General features: G+C 35.6%; 1 protein-coding gene and 2 non-coding genes across 3 annotated transcripts; 2 read left to right on the top strand and 1 right to left on the bottom strand.

Moving 5' to 3' along the window:
* Positions 1-2,610: 2,610 nt before the first annotated feature.
* LOC123423165 (30S ribosomal protein S18, chloroplastic) lies at positions 2,611-8,771 on the bottom strand. Its single transcript, XM_045107800.1, has one exon. The coding sequence runs from the start codon at positions 8,710-8,712 to the stop codon at positions 8,200-8,202; it is 513 nt and encodes a 170-aa protein (XP_044963735.1). The 5' UTR covers positions 8,713-8,771; the 3' UTR covers positions 2,611-8,199.
* A 1,326-nt stretch (positions 8,772-10,097) lies between these two features.
* Positions 10,098-10,171, top strand: TRNAP-UGG. The gene has a single exon. It is a non-coding gene; the product is annotated as a tRNA-Pro (tRNA).
* A 139-nt stretch (positions 10,172-10,310) lies between these two features.
* Positions 10,311-10,384, top strand: TRNAW-CCA. Its single transcript has one exon. It is a non-coding gene; the product is annotated as a tRNA-Trp (tRNA).
* The last annotated feature ends 7,661 nt before the right edge of the window (positions 10,385-18,045 follow it).

Here is an 18,045-nt window from a genome sequence, read left to right as displayed (position 1 = left end):
ATTGACAGTTTTCGTATGGAAGATAGAAAACATATATGGGACACTCTAGAGAAGCATCTCCCAATTGATTTACTTAAGAATAAACTCTCGTTTTAAATCCATTGCAATTTTTTTTCTTCTTCTTTTTCGAGTTAGAATAGAATAAAAAGAAAAAAGAAAACAATTTTGCATCTTTGGTACAATCTATATTTTCGCGAAATGGATCATAATAAAATAATAAAATGGATTTTAGGTATCTAGGGAAGATTCTACTTGGAAGTAACTATTTCCTAGATACCTATGGTACTTCATGGTTGAATGAATCAAAAAAAATCTAAAAAAGACCTAAAGTTAACGATTTATCAATGGGTAGTGTTGCTCCAATACCTAACCAAAGAGCTACTACAGTACCGATTAAAAAAACGGTCGTAGCTACTGGGCGGCGAAATGGATTTTGGAATTTATTGACATTCTCTAGAAAAGGTACTGTCAATAAGCCTGTTGCACAGAAACCATTAAGAGAACGCCCAATAACTTATTGGGTACCGTACGGAGTATTTGAAACACGGGAAAGAAGTACCACTCGGGTAATATTTCCAAAGGAGTTGCAAACGGGTCTGCGCGTTCACCAATCATTGATGGCTCGAGAACCGCTAAACCTACATTACATGCAATAGTACCTAGAATTACTACTGGAAAAATATATAAAAGATCGTTGGGCCATGCGGGTTCCCCGTAATAATTATGTCCCATCCCTTTAGCTAATTTAGCTCTTAATACAGGATCATTTAAGTCTGGTTTCTTTGTTATTGGGATAGGTGAACTCTTTAGGATCCATCCCCCAAAGGAACCGGACATGAGAATTTATCATCATCCGCTCGAGCAAGAGTGAAAGAAATAAGACCGCGGAAGATCCTTAATAGAATTAAGGTATATAATGACTCAATGACTCTAGACAAAAAAAGCTTTATCAGATTCTCTTTTCCAAAGTTGCACCTACCACTACTCATTGAAAATAATCCTATTCTTATGGGTAAATGCTCAATATCCAAGTGGGCTTACAAATTTGATCATGATCAATTGCTTTGTGGATTGTCTCATGTCTCTTGATTAGTTGGTATTTATCCCCTCAATATCGCAAGTTTCTTACCTCCAAACAAAATATTTACTTGTTACTAATAAAAAATCAAAAAGTTTAGCCTACATTCTTCCTTAGATCCCTTCTTTTACTCCGATAGTATTGCGGATCACAATCGATGCAAAGAAAATGAATGCATTTCCATACTATAATAAAAAGGTAAGTGTAATAAATAGAGAATTGGATCATGTCACATGACTGATTCCATTTCCACTCTATGGGATCTTACGGAGCCTGTTCATGGATGACATGGTTGCGGTATGATCATAGAAGATATTCTCCTCAAGTGAACCAGCCTATCCTTCCTAGGTAGGGGACTTACATGTTGATTGGATGCGGAGACACCTTTGGTTGTGAATTCTAATGTGGCAGATCCAATTCTTTATCTGCATGGCCAAATCAATAATTCAAGTCACACACTCCCATAATCCGCCTTTTTTCTTTCGTAAAATTAACTTCAACTATTTGTATCGTATAAAAATACTTCGGAGTTGAAGAGAAGTATCCAAATGACATGTGTTATTTTACAATAACCCATGCTTGTAGCAATGAAATACCACAACCTACCCGATATGATATATGAGAATTAGAATTCTCTATGATATGCCTTCCCTATAAAGGACCCGAAATACCTTGCTTACGTATCATTGGAAAGTGCATTAACATAAATACGGCAGTAAGCAGAGGCAGTACAAAGGTATGTAAACTATAAAAACGAGTCAAAGTGGATTGGCCCACACTAGCACTTCCGCGTAATAACTCCACTAAAGGCGATCCTATTACCGGAATGGCGTCAGGTACACCTGTCACAATTTTGACTGCCCAATAGCCAATTTGATCCCAAGGCAAAGAATAACCAGTTACACCAAATGATGCAGTCAAAACAGCCAAAACCACACCTGTCACCCAAGTTAATTCACGGGGTTTTTTAAATCCCCCTGTGAGATACACACGAAATACATGCAGGATCATCATTAAAACCATCATACTTGCTGACCATCGATGAACTGATCGGATTAACCAACCAAAGTTGGCCTCGGTCATTATGTATTGAACCGAGGAAAAAGCCTCTGTAACGGTTGGTCGGTAGTAAAAAGTCATAGCAAAACCGGTAGCGACTTGTACTAGAAAACAAGTAAGTGTAATTCCCCCTAAACAATAAAATATGTTGACATGGGGAGGAACATATTTACTAGTTATATCATCCGCAATTGCCTGAATCTCAAGACGTTCCTCAAACCAATCATATACTTTATTGAGATAGGTAACTAACCCACGCCCCCCTCTAAGAGCCGTATATGAAAATTTCATCTCGTACGGCTCAAGCAGAAACACACAAATTTTCAACGAATATTAGAAAAAAGGTTCAAAACTTCATCAGCCACTGAATCGGGTCGATTTGCCTTGAAGATAGCAAATAAAAAAAATCCGGAATATCTTCTTTGTGATGATAATGCCAAAAAATCTCAAGTTGGCGCGTCTTTCTTTCTTCCTTTCCCTTATGTTGGTCATTAGAGGCTTCTTGACTTTTCTCTTCCCTATTTTGGATTTTTTTTTATGCGTAATATAGAAATTATCTTGTTGTGATCCTATGAATCAGTTCAATTAAAACCTTAGATTCATACTAGAGCCACGATGATTTAGTCTCAAGCTAAACAAAAGGCAAGGGTTCTTCGAATAAGAACCGCTTGATAATCATTTATTGAAATTGAATCAGTGTAATGACTCGACAAAATCGATAGAAAAAAAGTTGTCTTTTGGGCAAACAAAATTGTAAGGAAGAAAATTTCTTTTTTATTTTTATTTAAGAACTACTTGAATTTTTCAGTCTGGTTGCGAGGTCTTAATAGTGAGTATGAATCATAGTTCCATTTTTTTTGATCCACTCTATCTATTTCGTGTTCCAGATACTAGAATAAATAATATCTGACGAATTAGAATCATCTTGATAGAGATAACAGGCCCTTTCTATGTATTATCAATAGGATCAATTCTAACAAGTCACACACTCATATTCCAGAGATACCGAAACAAAAAAATTCCGCGGTCGAACTACCATAATATCTAGAAATGTAGAGCTTAAACTAGAAAGGCTTTTTTGGATGGAAAAACTCTGACTTCCTAGTTTTAGTTAGTAGAAACCTAATTGGTTAAAATTCCATCCAGTAAAATGGAAGAATTATAAATTTCTAAAATGATAGATAGGAATATAGCGAATAAAGCCATTGCGACCCCCATAAAAGGAGTAGTCCCCCAACCCGGGGCGACTTTCCCATATTCCGAATTCAAGGGTTTCAGTAAACTACCTGCACCAGTTCGTTTTGGCCTAGGTTTAGAACTATCTTCAACGGTTTGTGTAGCCATAAATTATATTTAATCATTGGTGTTGACTTTGTATACTATTCCGTTGTAGTTGTAAATACACGATCTTTTCGTAGATCCATTGTAATCTTGAAATTCTATAAAAATGGAAACAGCAACTTTAGTCGCCATCTCCATATCTGGTTTACTTGTAAGCTTTACTGGGTATGCCTTATATACCGCGTTTGGGCAACCCTCTCAACAATTAAGAGATCCATTCGAAGAACACGGAGACTAATTTAAGTAAGAAGTCCCCCTATCTGGGAGACTTCTTACTTAAATGAAATTATTTTATTCTTTTAGTTGGAGTTGGTGGAACCTTAGGTGGTTCTCGGAAGAAGATAGCGAAAAAAATTATCCCTAAAGTCGAAACTAAAAGGAACGTATAAACCAATGCTTCCATAGATTCGATCGTGGTTTATTTACAATTATAACTTCCACACCTATTCATTTGTCATTTGGGAGAATTTCCCATATAAAGAAAGAAAAAGAGTCAAAGAAAGGATGGGAGATGTCAAATCAAAAAAGAGAGGTGAAAGATACCATAACAATGTGTATCAGACTGCCTGTTTCTTTGTAGTTGGATCTCCCACTTTTTGGAATGTTCCAAATTCCACTTGAGCATCCAAATCTGGATCAATACCAGCAAAAACATCTCGGAACAATGTTCTAGCGCCATGCCAAATGTGTCCGAAAAAGAAGAGCAAAGCAAAGGTAGCATGACCAAAAGTGAACCAACCCCTTGGACTGCTGCGAAAAACACCATCGGATTTCAAAGTAGCCCGGTCTAATTCAAAAATTTCCCCTAATTGAGAACGCCTCGCATATTTTTTTACAGTAGCAGGATCAGAATAATTTACTCCATTAAGTTCGCCACCATAGAACTCCACCGTTACGCCTACTTGTTCAACACTATATTTGGATTCTGCTCTTCTAAAAGGAACGTCCGCTCTAACAATTCCCTCCTCATCTACCAAAACAACCGGAAATGTTTCAAAAAAAGTAGGCATACGGCGTACAAAAAGCTCACGTCCTTCTTTATCTCTAAAGACGGGATGTCCTAACCATCCAACAGCTATTCCATCCCCATTGTCCATTGAGCCCGCTCTGAATAATCCCCCTTTTGCCGGATTATTACCAATATAATCATAAAAGGCTAATTTTTCGGGAATTTTAGACCAAGCTTCTGATAAACTAAGATTTTCGGCTAAACCATTGCTAACTCTTCGATATATTTCTTGCTGAAAGTATCCCTGATCCCACTGATAACGAGTAGGCCCAAATAATTCGATTGGGGTCGTTGCTGACCCATACCACATAGTTCCAGCAACTACGAAAGCTGCAAAAAAAACAGCAGCGATACTACTGGAAAGTACAGTTTCAATATTGCCCATACGTAATCCTTTATATAGACGTTGAGGCGGACGGACACTAAGATGGAATAAGCCCGCTAATATACCCAATGTACCCGCAGCAATATGATGAGAAGCTATTCCCCCCGGAACAAAAGGATCAAAACCTTCTGCACCCCACGCTGGATTTACAGCTTGTACTTTTCCAGTTAGTCCATAAGGATCGGATACCCATATCCCAGGACCATACAAACCCGTTACATGAAATGCCCCAAAGCCAAAGCAAGCCACCCCTGCAAGAAATAAATGAATTCCAAAGATCTTGGGCAAATCCAAAGAGGGTTTTCCCGTCCGCTCATCAGAGAATATTTCTAGGTCCCAATATACCCAATGCCAGATCGCTGCCAAGAAACACAAGCCAGAAAACACAATATGCGTAGCTGCCACACCTTCATAACTCCAAATACCCGGATTTGTTACAGTTCCTCCTGAAATACTCCAACCACCCCACGAATCCGTTATTCCTAAACGAGTCATGAAGGGAATTACGAACATACCTTGTCTCCACATTGGATCCAGAACAGGATCAGAGGGATCAAAAACTGCTAATTCGTATAAAGCCATTGAGCCAGCCCAACCAGAAACTAGAGCTGTGTGCATTATATGCACCGCAAGCAATCGACCCGGATCATTCAATACGACAGTATGAACACGATACCAAGGCAAACCCATGGAAATACCCCTTTAGCAAAGAAAAATAGACACGATGTCGCTTTATTTTATCGCATTGAAAAAGATTATCCATTGTACCTAACCCTTCTAGGGGATTCTGTGTCAGAAAGCGCGAATATTTATTTCATTCCATTAAAAATAAGAAGCCAATTCTGTTCATAAGAAGAAAGAGAAGCAGATCTATTCTATACTCGATAAGTGCCAATATGCAATGGGTAACTTGGCCAATTTGGAAAAAAACGAAGAATAGATCGCTACCCCTCTTTGTTTAGCATTCGAATCACCCATTCCTTTTTCTTTATTCAATCTGTCTTACCTTTCTTATATGTATAACCTTTCCATCTATGTATTAATAGAATCTATAGTATTCATATAGAATAGAATAAGAATAAAATAGAATAGAATAAGAATAAAAATTAAGACAATAAACTGCAGATTCTTTCTTTCTGTTCCATTCTTACGTTTCCATATTAAAGTGTTTCTTACTTAAATTTAATAATATTAATCTAATATGCCCATTGGTGTTCCAAAAGTACCTTACCGGATTCCTGGAGATGAAGAAGCGACTTGGGTTGACTTATACAATGTTATGTATCGAGAAAGGACACTTTTTTTAGGTCAAGAGATTCGTTGCGAGATCACGAATCATATTACAGGTCTCATGGTATATCTGAGTATAGAAGATGGAATTAGTGATATTTTTTTGTTTATAAACTCCCCAGGCGGTTGGCTAATCTCAGGAATGGCTATTTTTGATACGATGCAAACGGTGACACCAGATATATATACAATATGCCTCGGAATAGCCGCGTCCATGGCGTCCTTCATTCTGCTTGGAGGAGAACCCGCCAAGCGTATAGCATTCCCTCACGCGAGGATTATGCTTCACCAACCTGCTAGTGCTTATTATCGGGCAAGGACACCAGAATTTTTACTAGAAGTAGAAGAGTTACACAAAGTTCGCGAAATGATCACAAGGGTTTATGCACTAAGAACAGGCAAGCCTTTTTGGGTTGTATCCGAAGACATGGAAAGGGATGTTTTTATGTCAGCAGACGAAGCCAAAGCTTATGGACTTGTCGATATTGTAGGGGATGAAATGATTGACAAGCACTGCGATACTGATCCAGTGTGGTTTCCGGAAATGTTTAAGGATTGGTAGTGTCCGGATTTCTTGTAAAGTTATTTCACAGCTAAATTCGTGTTTTCCTCGATTTAATAGAAAATAGAAAGACTTCATGATGAGCAATCATCAGGTTAAGATGGATCTAAACCAATCCATTTTTTTCTATATACATACAACATGCCAACGGTTAAACAACTTATTAGAAACGCAAGACAGCCAATACGAAATGCTAGAAAAACGGCTGCGCTTAAAGGATGCCCTCAGCGTCGAGGAACATGTGCTAGGGTGTATGTGCGACTCGTTCAGATCATGACTTCAAACAAATATAAAAAAAATTTGAAGTATCCCTGATTAGTACCAATGAATAGGATATAGCTTCTCTATCCTAGATTTCTATGGTATATGGAATTTCTGGTTTCCTTTGGTGCAAATCGAATTATCTAAATTTGGAAATAAGAAGCAATTCTCCCATTGGTAGCAAATGGTTATCCATTAAGCGGAGGAAATAGTAATAAAAAGAAAAAGGCTTATGCTCTTTTATCTTATAAAGAACGGACTAACAGGGTCAGCTACTTAGCCAACTTTCATAATTAAATACCGTCACTGTATGGATAACTCTTATTGTGAAAAGAGCTATTTACTCTATAATGGATAGGTAGAGCCAAAGAATGTGAACTATACAAGTTCGTAATACTTTTTGATGAAAGAAAGGGCTCCGGTGTATAGAGAGGGCCTCACCGTTTAAAAGGGAACCATAGAAACGATGGAACCCACTATTTTTTTTAGTATTATTTAGAATGAATTTGTTATTTCGTATAGAAATAACTGAACGGAGTGGAATAAAAAATCGTGGTTGGGAAGGTTACTATAGCAAAAGCCATTGGAATTAATATTTTATATATCGGAATAATTAGTTTTGTTATTAATGAGAAAAAGGGTGGCTAAAAGAAGAGAAATCATTAGTTATTCATTAAGGTTAATTTGATTCAATGACCAGAGTTCCGCGAGGATATATAGCCCGGAGACGACGAACAAAAATGCGTTCATTTGCCTCAAACTTTAGAGGGGCTCATTTAAGACTTAATCGAATGATTACCCAACAAGTAAAAAGAGCTTTTGTTTCCTCTCATCGAGATAGAGGTAGGCAAAAGAGGGATTTTCGTCGTTTGTGGATCACTCGGATAAACGCAGCAACGCGGGTATATAAAGTATTCGATAGTTATAGTAAATTAATACACAACCTGTACAAGAAGAAATTGATTCTTAATCGTAAAATGCTTGCACAAGTAGCTGTATCAAATCCAAATAATCTTTACACGATTTCCAATAAAATAAAGATCATCAATTAAAGGTATAAATAAAGTAATATACTGGAATAATAAAAGATGAATTCCCGGAGAGGGAACTCCGGGAAGATACAATAAATTAAGATTAAGTGGTAGGAATCGACGAGCTGGATTACTTTCTTTATAATATATATAGGTCTGGCCCTTGCGAATTCGAATAAAACATCAACAATCGGAACTTAAGTTCCGGTTGTTGTTTCTTAAATTTTGGTTGTAGTTTCTTAAGTTTCGATTGGAATTGTACTTTTGCGTTAATTGAGGAATATGTCTATTTTTTCTGGGTCTAGAACCTGTAATTATTGAAATTGACTGGGCTTGAAATTGTTTTTCGTTCTCATAGTTACGAAACGGTAAAAAAGATAAAATACGAGCCTGTTTTATAGCAAGAGTAATTAATCGTTGTTGTTTCAAGGTTAATCTATTTATTCGTCTCGATAATATTTTTCCTTGTTCACTAATAAATCTATTAATTAAACTCATGTTTCTATAATCAATTCGATCTCCCGGGCCAATCCGGGGACGCCTACGAAAAGGTTGTTTAGATTTACGAAAAGGTTGTTTGAATTTACGAAAAGTTTGCTTGGATTTACGAAAGGGTTGCTTGGATTTATTAAAAGTTTGCTTGGATTTACTAAAGGGTTGCTTAGATTTAAGAAAAGGTTGTTTAGATGTATACATGATTTATTCCTTATTTAATTTAAAATTGGAAAATGCACTTCTTTATTTTATTAATTTAGGATCCAGAAGAAGTAGTTTTTCTTTGATCCATATCTTATTTGATTCATATTTATAGTATATGAATACCCTCTATACATATGAAATAATATCGACCGGAAATCAGATGAGTTGATTTGTATTTTGTATTCTATACTATGTTTTATTTATATATAAAATATGAAGTTCTTACTCTTTCTGTTGTTTGGAAAGATCGAATACACGATGTTCCTATTTCTTTATTTCGTGATGAGTCGTATGCTTGCGACAATAACGACAAAATTTTTTGAATTCTAATTGTCCGGGTGTATTGTGGCGATTCTTTTGAGTACTATATCTAGAAATCCCCGTCGATTCCTCATTGGCACCTTTTCGAACACAACTGATGCATTCCAAAATAACTCTGATTCTAACATCTTTTCCCTTGGCCATGAACCTCCTTTTCCTTTTGGATTGACTTAATTTAATTCTTCTACTTATTCTTTTATTCTTCTATTTTGAATCCGAAGAAGAAGAATAAAATTCATTAGAATAATTTTTTTTTATTCTTAAATTAAGTAATAAAAAATAGAGAAATAATTAAAGAATACAATCCTTGTCGAATTAGCAAAGATTTTGGTTCGAAATCCTTTCATTTAATTAGTCAGCCCCGCCTTTTTCTATGCTCTGATTTCTGAGGCCTGATTTAGCTTGGGTACCCCTTTAAATTGAATTTCTATTTTTAAAAATAGGGTTTACCAAATTTTTAATGACTCTGAGGTTCAACCCAATCCATCTTTTCTTTCTTTTTCCTTCCGATACTAAAAAAAGATTGAAAAGGATAAGATAAAATTTTGTCATATCACGAAGAAATCTATCCCTCCCATAGCAATAACTAGAATTAAAAAAAAGGGAATGACAAAGCATCCGGGAATAAACGATTAATTTCTATCAATAAACCTGCTAAAGCACCAAACCATAGAGTACTTAGCACGGGTGCTACAGAGAGATATGTTTTTATATCCCGCATTGAAAATCCTCCTTCCTTGTTGGAATACATATATGATCATAAACTTATGCTATATATAAACTGAACCATAATCGACGAAATTTTCCGAAATTGTCCTATCCCTAAAAAATAAAAAGATGACCCCTTCTTCCTATATATTATCAAGGAAAAGTAATCTTTCTTTTATAGGCGAAATTCTATTGGATTTTAGCTGTATATAATTCCTTAATTATATGAGACCAAAAAGAAGAAATGACACGAGGGTTCTATATATAGATAGAGAAAGAATAAGAAAATTATGATGTGGAAAAGAAGACAGGAATTGTGTACAATGGCATTGCACAACAATTTAATTTGGAAAAGGGATGTAGCGCAGCTTGGTAGCGCGTTTGTTTTGGGTACAAAATGTCACAGGTTCAAATCCTGTCATCCCTACCTATTACTTCTTTCTTCTTTATAGGCAGTAGCAACGAGATCAATTAAAGTAAAGTGGGTATAACTGGAATTTGTGGAGACTATACGTACGTGAGATACATTAGGAATAGAAAAAGATTTTCTTTTTGAATGAATGAAAGCGCTCTTAGTTCAGTTCGGTAGAACGCGGGTCTCCAAAACCCGATGTCGTAGGTTCAAATCCTACAGAGCGTGATTCCATCTATCTTATGTCGAAGCAGAGTAAAATAATTTAACAAAATTGAATTGTAACTCCAATTTGACCTCCTCCAGACCAGAGAGGAGGTCAATAAAAAAAAAAAAATGACTCAATCAAAGATCCAACTGATCCCCACGCCTGTATTGCAAATACGCAGTCACGAATAATCCCGCTAAAGTAATAGGAATTAGGCCTAAGACGATTCCAAATAGAAAAACTTCAATCATTTCGATTTGTTCGGGGGGATAAAAAAAGAGGTACGATCTATCCCTAAATAGTACTCTAAATTATCCACGAATCTCAATGACCAAGAAAAGAATTCCTAATTAGTCTGGAAAAGAGTCGTAGAATATCAGGAATCCCAAAGAAAGATTTTGCTTTTCTGAATTATTATTATTCAGTCAATTCAAATAAGACGTATCTTGTTCAAGCCAATAAATAGAGCTGGGGTTATAGTTAAAGCAGCCAGTAGAAAACCGAAATAACTAGTTAAAGTAAGCATGAAAGAGTTAAATTCCATTTATTTTTTTTTACTACACTACATATGTTGGTAAAGCATTTACCTAAGTTATGGAAAATTCATAATTCATCAGTTATTTTAGATAATACTAAAAAACAAGATAGAGTGAGATACAGAAGTGTAAAAGAAAGTGGATTCATCAGATGATACATGAGTCCCTAATTTCGAATCAAGAGATTTGTTATGGAATTTTTCAATTGAGTAAAGTAATAATATTAAGAACTAGATCATATAACCCCATTGAATGAAAAAATGAAATTGGATTTTCAGGGAAATTTCGGAATAAGAGATAAATAAACAATTGAATTTGAAAAAAAAACTTCTTTCTATTTTGGATAATTTCTTTTTCAATAGGACCCTCTTTTTGGACTGAACGATCGAATATTCCCCTATTCCTTCTTATTTTAATTTTAACTGATTGTATTCTATATGGAATAAGAGGAGAAGAAAAGCATTCCACGACCTCCCGAGGGTCTGTTAAAAAAAAAAGAAAGCTCTTCCTTGAATTTACTTTATTTTTATTCCTTTTTCGAACTCCAACCAAAGTAGATTCGAAGACGAGTCACTTCAATTATCCTTTTAAGTTCTATTCTATCTTCTGTCTTTCCCTATTTCATCTCGTAAAGTTCCACGCTCGCAGTTTGGTCAAGAAAGTTAGACCTAATCCAACAAACAAGACAAGGATTAATTACGAATTATGAAAGGATAAATTTCACATATATATACTTGTCCTTGTATTGTGTCAGTATGAGAATATCCTTCCTAAATTATTTATCCAAACCTATTGATCATTAACTTAGATTTTCCCAAGATTTTGGCTGCTATTCCGAATTACTCTATTATTCCGAAGCCAAGGAAAATAAATAGAACCTACAAAAAAGGGGTTTTCTATTGACGCCTTGAATAACATATAGCTTACCTATAGACAAAAAAAAGTAATTATGTTTCGGAACCAGGCAAAACCAGATTGCTGTGCCATAGGAAGGATAGCTATACTAATTCGGTATACTCAAAATACACCTTTGGTACAAAATTGACAATCTCACAAGGATGAAATATCAGTAATTTTCTATTTACTGGTTGATCCCATCTTTTACGGAATCAATTCCTTTTTTGAATGTACAAAAATTTTGGGAGTTCAGCATGTCTGGAAGCACGGGAGAACGTTCTTTTGCTGATATTATTACCAGTATTCGATACTGGGTTATTCATAGCATTACTATACCTTCCCTATTCATTGCGGGTTGGTTATTTGTCAGTACGGGTTTAGCTTATGACGTGTTTGGAAGTCCTAGGCCAAACGAATATTTCACGGAAAGCCGACAAGGAATTCCGTTAATAACCGACCGTTTTGATTCTTTAGAACAACTCGATGAATTTAGTAGATCCTTTTAGGAGGCCCTCAATGACCATAGATCGAACCTATCCTATTTTTACAGTGCGATGGCTGGCTATTCACGGACTAGCTGTACCTACTGTTTTTTTCTTGGGATCAATATCAGCAATGCAGTTCATCCAACGATAAACCAAATTCCAACTATAGAACTATGACACAATCAAACCCGAATGAACAAAATGTTGAATTGAATCGTACCAGTCTATACTGGGGTTTATTACTCATTTTTGTACTTGCTGTTTTATTTTCCAATTACTTCTTCAATTGAGAGAAAGAAAGAGACTAATAAGAATTCTCTTATCCCATTTGGAAAGATACCATCCTTATAACTACCCATGACTGTTTTTGTCTCTAGCATGACCAATTGATAAAATGTGGAGGAAAGTAGGGGAAATGGCCGATACTACTGGAAGAATTCCTCTTTGGCTGATAGGTACTGTAGCTGGTATTCCTGTGATTGGTTTAGTAGGTGTTTTCTTTTATGGTTCATATTCTGGATTGGGTTCATCTCTATAGTAATCGGAGGGACCAGATTGTAAACATGAAAAAGTAGGAGCTTAGCGGGTCCTTACCCCCTTTATCTGATTAGAGCGGAAAGGACCCGCGGAATTTTTACTCTTATAACGCGAATTGAATCTATTCGATTCACTCTTATGAAGCAACAAGAAAAAGAGATCACTCGAGGATCCAATATCTTATTCCACAAAGGAAGTATCCTGAAAATCCTTGATTTAGTTTCGAGTAATAAACTAATAAAACCTTAATCAAAACTATTCAACTAGCCTAAAAATAAAAAAAAAACCTTCAATGGAAGAGTTTACTTTTTTTTGCAAAATTTCTGTAAGTTTGAAGTTAAACTTAATTAAACAAGCCAAGCAATTCTATTTGCTTACAATCACAAGAAATTTGTCCCCCGCCATATTTTCTTCCCCTCTGTTTGTCCACTACCTCGGCTAAACCTAAGCAAAAGAAAAAGAGGCCCAAGAGACAGACCCGAATAAAGAAGAAATAGTAAAGTAATCTTTGACGAATTAGGAAGAAAAAGGATTCTTATTTTGATACAAGAAGAATCGGCACAAGAAAAAGCCTTTTTCTTGTGCCGAATAGACGATTAAGAAGACCTGCAATCCCTCGAAAGAAATTTAAATTTTATTGTTCTCGCCTTTGCCTTGGATTCTCTTCTTTTGCATGAGATATAAATAAGGAATTCCAGACATCTCGTAAACAAAAAAAAGTCTAAACAAAAAAAGGATTTCCAAAAAAGATCATAGATAATTCTAGCAATTGCCAATAAATCGAGGCTTTTTACCAACTTGATGGTAAGAAATTCCGGGACCTAGAAATTCATTTCGTACAATTGAACCTTTTCAAACTGTTTCTTTTTGAGAACCAAAAAAACTTGTGCCAAAATAACGGATGCGAAGAAGAACAAAAGGCCTTGGACACGTAATGGATCCTGAAGCACGATTTCTGCGTCCCCCTGACCAAAACCTCCCACATTAGGATTGCTTGTTAATGGTTGATCAATCTTGATGGATTCCCCCTCTGAAACAAGAAGTTCTGGTCCGGGAGGTATAATATCAATCACTTGGCGTCCATCTGATGCATCAACTATGGATATTTCATACCCCCCTTTTTCTTTACGTAGTATTTTTCTTACTATACCTGTTGACGTAGCATTATAGACTGTATTGTTACTCTTGCTACCATCAGGATAGATCTGTCCTCTTCCTCGGTTTCCCCCTACATATATAGGATATTTTAAGAAATGAGCATCTTTCTTCGTAGCAGGATCAGGGGAAAGAATGGGAAAGACAATTTCACTATATTTCTTACCGGGAACAGGGCCTATCACAAGAATATTTTTTTTATCGGGACGATAACTCTGAAAAGCAAGATTTCCTATCTTTTCTTTTAACTCAGGGGAAATACGGTCGGGCGGCGCTAATTCAAATCCCTCGGGCAAAATAAGAACAGCACCTACATTCAACCCTCCCTTTTTTCCATTAGCAAGAACTTGTTTCAATTGCATATCATAAGGAATTCGAAGAACTGCTTCAAATACAGTATCGGGAAGCACAGCTTGGGGAACTTCAATATCGACGGGCTTGCTAGCTAAATGGCAATTGGCACATACAATTCGCCCAGTTGCTTCTCGTGGGTTTTCATAACCCTGCTGCGCAAAAATGGGATATGCATTTGAAATAGATGTCCGAGTTATTACGTATATCATGATCGATACAGAAATCGATCGAGTTATCTGTTCCTTTACCCAAGAAAAAGTATTTCTATTTTCCATGTCCAATCACAGATCCCAGAATTTCTACAATAAATTAGATAGGTAGCTAAGCTAATCTAGTTCCCTATACACGAATTTGTTGGCATTCTACTGCAACAGTTGTACTGCAATGATGAATACCTTAAAGCAGGTATAAATAGAAAGAATTTTGGTAAAATGGAAAAGGGCTTTCTTTCTAAAGAAAGATGCTAATTTGATTAATATTAATATCGGGAGATCAAATGAATTTATGCTTCACTAATTGAATGATAAATGACTACAAGCGAAGGAGATAGACGGTTTAAACAAAAAAAGACCCAAAATTTCAAACATGTATCTAGAATTACTGGAAAACTACAAACAAAAATAGTGAAAATAAGCTCATTAGGAGCCCATCCAAAATCGTTATAGACCCAACGAATTACTAGTTCCCAACCACGGGTGGAGTGAAATCCAACAAAAAAATCAGTAACTAAAAGAATAAAAAAAGCTTTTATTGAGTCATTTAAATTATAGAAGAATTCCTGAACCCAAGAATTCAAAATGACAAGTTCCTCTTTACCCAGAAAAAAAGAACCACTTAGAATAGCCAAACAGATTATATTTGTCGAGAAATGCAAAATGATATGGAGATGATCCTCATTATTTATTTTGACCCATTGTATTATTTCCTTGTGTATTCCTGTAGGAGGTTTTTGTACATGTGTCTTTAGTTTCCCTTTTATCATCTCGTCCAAGAGAGAAAGTTCTTCTAATTCTATGAATCTTTCTAGAATCCTTTTCTCTTGAATATCAGTTAAGAGAGTTTCGGATTGCCTGGTATTCCACCAATTCTTAATCCAAAGTTCCAGACATTTGTTAAATGAGGAAGAGACCCCCCAAGGCAAAAGTACGATAAATACAAGATATAGTAAAGAAGGCAATGCTTTCTTTTTTTTCATTTTTGATCTGTAAATGGAGTTGTTAATGAATATGCTTCATTCGCTGACTCTATTCCATTCCCTGACTCTATATGATGATATTTCTATTTCATGATATTTCTATTTCTTTGAAGCAAAAACTCTATAGGTTTGATACCCTGTATCTATTCTTCTTTTTTGTATATTAGTGGAATTTCAGTGCATTGGGTTCTTTCTTAGATCTAGATGGAATGAAATAGTGAAATAGAATAAAAAAAGCCCTTTCGGGTGAAAATGGAAGAGAAGAATAGTATGCAATATATCTAACTTCGACAAAAAAAATTTAAAATAATTTTATCTTATCCTCGTTTGTTCCTTCCTTTAGATAAATACTTAAAAATCCCCTTACAATAACAAATCCAATTTCGAAGGGACTTCCTCCCCATGTTGAGAAAACTTTTCTTCTTCCAATTTATCTTTTCTTCATTCAATTCAGTTCAAAAAAGATACCTCAAAATACTTCAATTGGTACGCGCAAGAAATAGGCCAATTCGGCAGCTTTTTGTTCAATTTCTCGTGGAGTAAAAAACTTATCATCAGTACGAGTCAAGGGAATGATCCCCTGGCCCCGGATTTCCATATAAAGAATACGACGAGGATAAAGACCCTCTTTAACCTGAATTCTAATTGATTGGATATCCCGCATAAGGAATCGAAGGAAGACGCGACGTTTTATTCCAGGGAATCCCCAACGAAAAATGCAAACTATTCCCTCTTTTCTATCGAATCGGTCATAACCACTACCTACATTCCACAAAATAGTACACCACAGGTAGGAGCTAATGAATAGGCCTGCGATTCCGTAGAAAGACATCACGACCCCCTGCGGAAAAAAAAGAATTTCTTGAGATGGAAGTATAGATATAATATTCTTACCAAGATAACTGGAAGTCCCAACCAATAAGAATCCTAGTGAACCTAGAAAAAGAATACAGGCCCAGAAAAAATTACTCCTTTTTCGAGAACCTTTTAGAAGTTCTACCCATATGTGTTCTGATCGCCAATTCATATTAGATATACTAAATCCAGCAGCGGTCGATTGAAATTGAGAGAATAAGCTAAATAATTTTGCCTTTACTTTTTTTGATTCTGAAATCGCCTTCAGCAACTAGTACTCCTGTGAAATAATAGGTTAGATACATTGACTTTCTATTCAAAAAATATTCGTTGATTCAATTAAAATAAATAAAAAAAAACTCGCTATACCAAGCTCTGCATATTCATGCATTTATGCTCGTAGCCTATATCTGCATCCATAGCCGTTTTTCATTTGTGTGTAGAAAGTGTGTGTAGAAAAAGTCACATACCCTACCATATTATATTACTTACACTAAAAAATACTAGACAATCTTTTTTTTTTGCACATAAAGAAATAAAGAAGTCATTGCAATTGCCGGAAATACTAAGCCTACTAAAGGCACGAAAATAGAAGGTAAGTTTAAATCCGTCATGGAATAGGTGTCTCAATTCAAATTTACTATTTCTATCTAGTCGAAAAATATCTTAAGATTCTTATGATATAATTAAGTATATCTATTATAAGGAATATTGACTATTGTATTTTTTTAGTTTGCAAAATATTCTGTAAAAAAAATGATAAGGATAATAAGAAAATTCCAAAAAAGGAGAACTAATTAAAAAGATTTTTTTTATTTTCCCATCCTCATGGCCTTTCTATCTTTCTAATCTAATTTGAAATTGGATTCAAAAGAAAGCGACTAGAATTTACTTCCTGCATACATACTTCTCTAGAAGCGCATACAATAATGCGTGGTAAAGGCAGAAAAATAGTATATTCAATCAAAATCAAAGGGCAAATTATCTTACCTACTATAGATCCCCTACTACCCTCTTAAGATCCCCTACTACCCTCTTAAGATCCCCCCTACTACCCTCTTAGACTTTTAAAGGCGATATACCACCCAAAGAAAGGGTATGAAAATGCCGGGTGGTGTTAGCTTTTCGACGAAGACCCGTCCTGTGCCGCGAAGTCCTGTTAGTAAGACCCCGCGCAATAATGGATTATAGAAGAATAGTATTCAAAATACTGCTCTGGACGCATATAGTAGCATTGCGATTCCTAATCTTTTTTATTTATGAATATGAACAGAAAAAATTCATTGTATCGTTGGGTCGGAGCGGAGGTTTGGTCCAGAAAAATTAGGAACAAAACGTCTACTCTACCACACTGAAGTCTATAGCGCTGTATTTCCACGAAAGTATAATTCTTACCATCAGGATACGCTCCTTTCAACGTCTCTCCGATGGGTCCAGGTTCTATGTCCAATCCCAAATCAAGGATTTCTCGCTCTTGATCGGAGTCATAAACTAAAACTACCTTTTTATCCTTTTTATTAAGGTTATAGAAAACTTCCTTATCTAGTTCTAGCATGTTGACTCACGATTACGCCTGTTAAAAGTTTCAAACGTCCTCTTTTTTGAAATTGAAAGAGAGTCTTATAAAAAGGTCTAACTTCCAAACTATGTCTTTTTTCATTCATTCT

Source organism: Hordeum vulgare, unplaced genomic scaffold, assembly GCF_904849725.1.
Source record: "Hordeum vulgare subsp. vulgare unplaced genomic scaffold, MorexV3_pseudomolecules_assembly, whole genome shotgun sequence".
In the NCBI taxonomy this organism is placed as follows: Eukaryota; Viridiplantae; Streptophyta; class Magnoliopsida; order Poales; family Poaceae; genus Hordeum; species Hordeum vulgare.
The sequence above is the reverse complement of the archived record's forward strand: the minus strand, read 5'-3'. Positions and strand labels throughout refer to the sequence as shown.